The sequence below is a fragment of the Oxyura jamaicensis genome, unplaced genomic scaffold (genome assembly GCF_011077185.1).
Source record: "Oxyura jamaicensis isolate SHBP4307 breed ruddy duck unplaced genomic scaffold, BPBGC_Ojam_1.0 oxyUn_random_OJ73013, whole genome shotgun sequence".
Taxonomy (NCBI): domain Eukaryota; kingdom Metazoa; phylum Chordata; class Aves; order Anseriformes; family Anatidae; genus Oxyura; species Oxyura jamaicensis.
In genome coordinates this window covers 1-1,256 of record NW_023311379.1, presented here as the reverse complement: position 1 = coordinate 1,256, position 1,256 = coordinate 1, and the positions used below count along the sequence as shown (strand labels likewise).

Genomic DNA, 1,256 nt, shown 5'->3' with positions numbered 1-1,256 from the left:
TCATATTTCTGTGTGGTCTCAAAATCCAGGGGCTTTGTGACTCGAATTTCACCACTCATGGGATCGATTGTGAAAGGCAAGTGGCTCTCACTGACTCCTTGGCTGAACTTATAGGAGATGTCACCATTCAGTCCCACATCTGCATCTGTGGCTACAACTCTGAGAACGACAGAGCCCGTTGAGGCATTTTCCGAAATCTGACCAACATACACGTCCTGAGGAAAGATGGGAACGTTGTCATTTACATCAAGAACTACGATGTGGATTTGGGTGGTCCCGCTTCTACGTGGAGAGCCACCGTCTGTAGCGATGAGACTGAAAAGCAACTCTGGCTGCTCCTCTCTGTCCAGAGGCTTTTCCAATACCAGTTCGACATGCATGTCAACCTCACTCCGTTTCCGAATAGAAACACTGAAGTAATCGTTCTCGGGAGCGATAGTGTAAGTCTGGATGCTGTTGCTGCCAACGTCCAGATCCTGAGCCGCTTCCACGGGGAAACGCGAACCAGGGTCGCCCCTTTCCGGGATCTGAAAAGTGACTCGTTCCTCGGGAAAGACCGGCGAGTGGTCGTTGACGTCCTCCACCGCCACCTCGACCCGAAAGAACTGCAGCGGGTTTTCGAGCAGGAGCTCGAAGGCGAGCGTGCAGGTAAGCGAGCGGCCGCACATCTCCTCGCGATCGAGCCGCTCCGCCACGACGAGGCGGCCGCTGGCGCGCTCTCAGCGAAAGTGCTGCCGGCCGGCCGGTGAGACAATGCGTGCCCGGCGAGCCGAGAGCTGCGCCGGGGCCAGCCCCGCGTCCTCCGCCACGTTGGCCACCACGGAGCCGATCTCCCCCTCCTCGGCTACGGAGTAGCGGATGGGCTCGCAGCGAACGCGCGGCACGCACAGCAGAGCACACAGACAAAGCACTTGCCTTGCAGACGCCATGGCGGGGCGGCGGACACCCTCCGTCTGCCGCAGTCCTCCGCGGGAAGCCGCGCCGGGCAGCAGCGCGGCGGGGCGGGCGGGCGCCCTCCTCCCGGCCTCCCTCTCTCCCTCTCGCCGAGGCCGGCTGGCGGCCCGCAGTGCGGCCGTTCGGGACCGGCAGCGGCTGCTGCGGAGGACGGCGCGGAGGACCGCTCGCCGCCGCCTGCCGGCTGCGCTGCGCTGGGCTCGGCCTCCTCCCCGCCCGCAGCCGCTCGCCGCCGCCTTGGCCACGAGCACCACCCTGCGGCCCGCGGCGGGACTGCTCCGGGACGGGACGCGCTCCTGGCC

General features: G+C 64.3%; 1 protein-coding gene across 1 annotated transcript in view; it reads right to left on the bottom strand.

The window, feature by feature from the left end:
- LOC118160043 (protocadherin beta-4-like) overlaps window positions 1–1,250 on the bottom strand; it is a gene marked incomplete at its 3' end in the record, with an annotated part of 1,881 nt that extends 631 nt beyond the window's left edge. The window contains 1 exon segment of the mRNA XM_035314576.1: window positions 1–1,250. This exon segment is cut by the window's left edge and continues 631 nt beyond it. Within this exon segment, the coding sequence (XP_035170467.1) occupies window positions 1–929 (929 nt within the window).
- Between the last annotated feature and the right edge of the window lie 6 nt (window positions 1,251–1,256).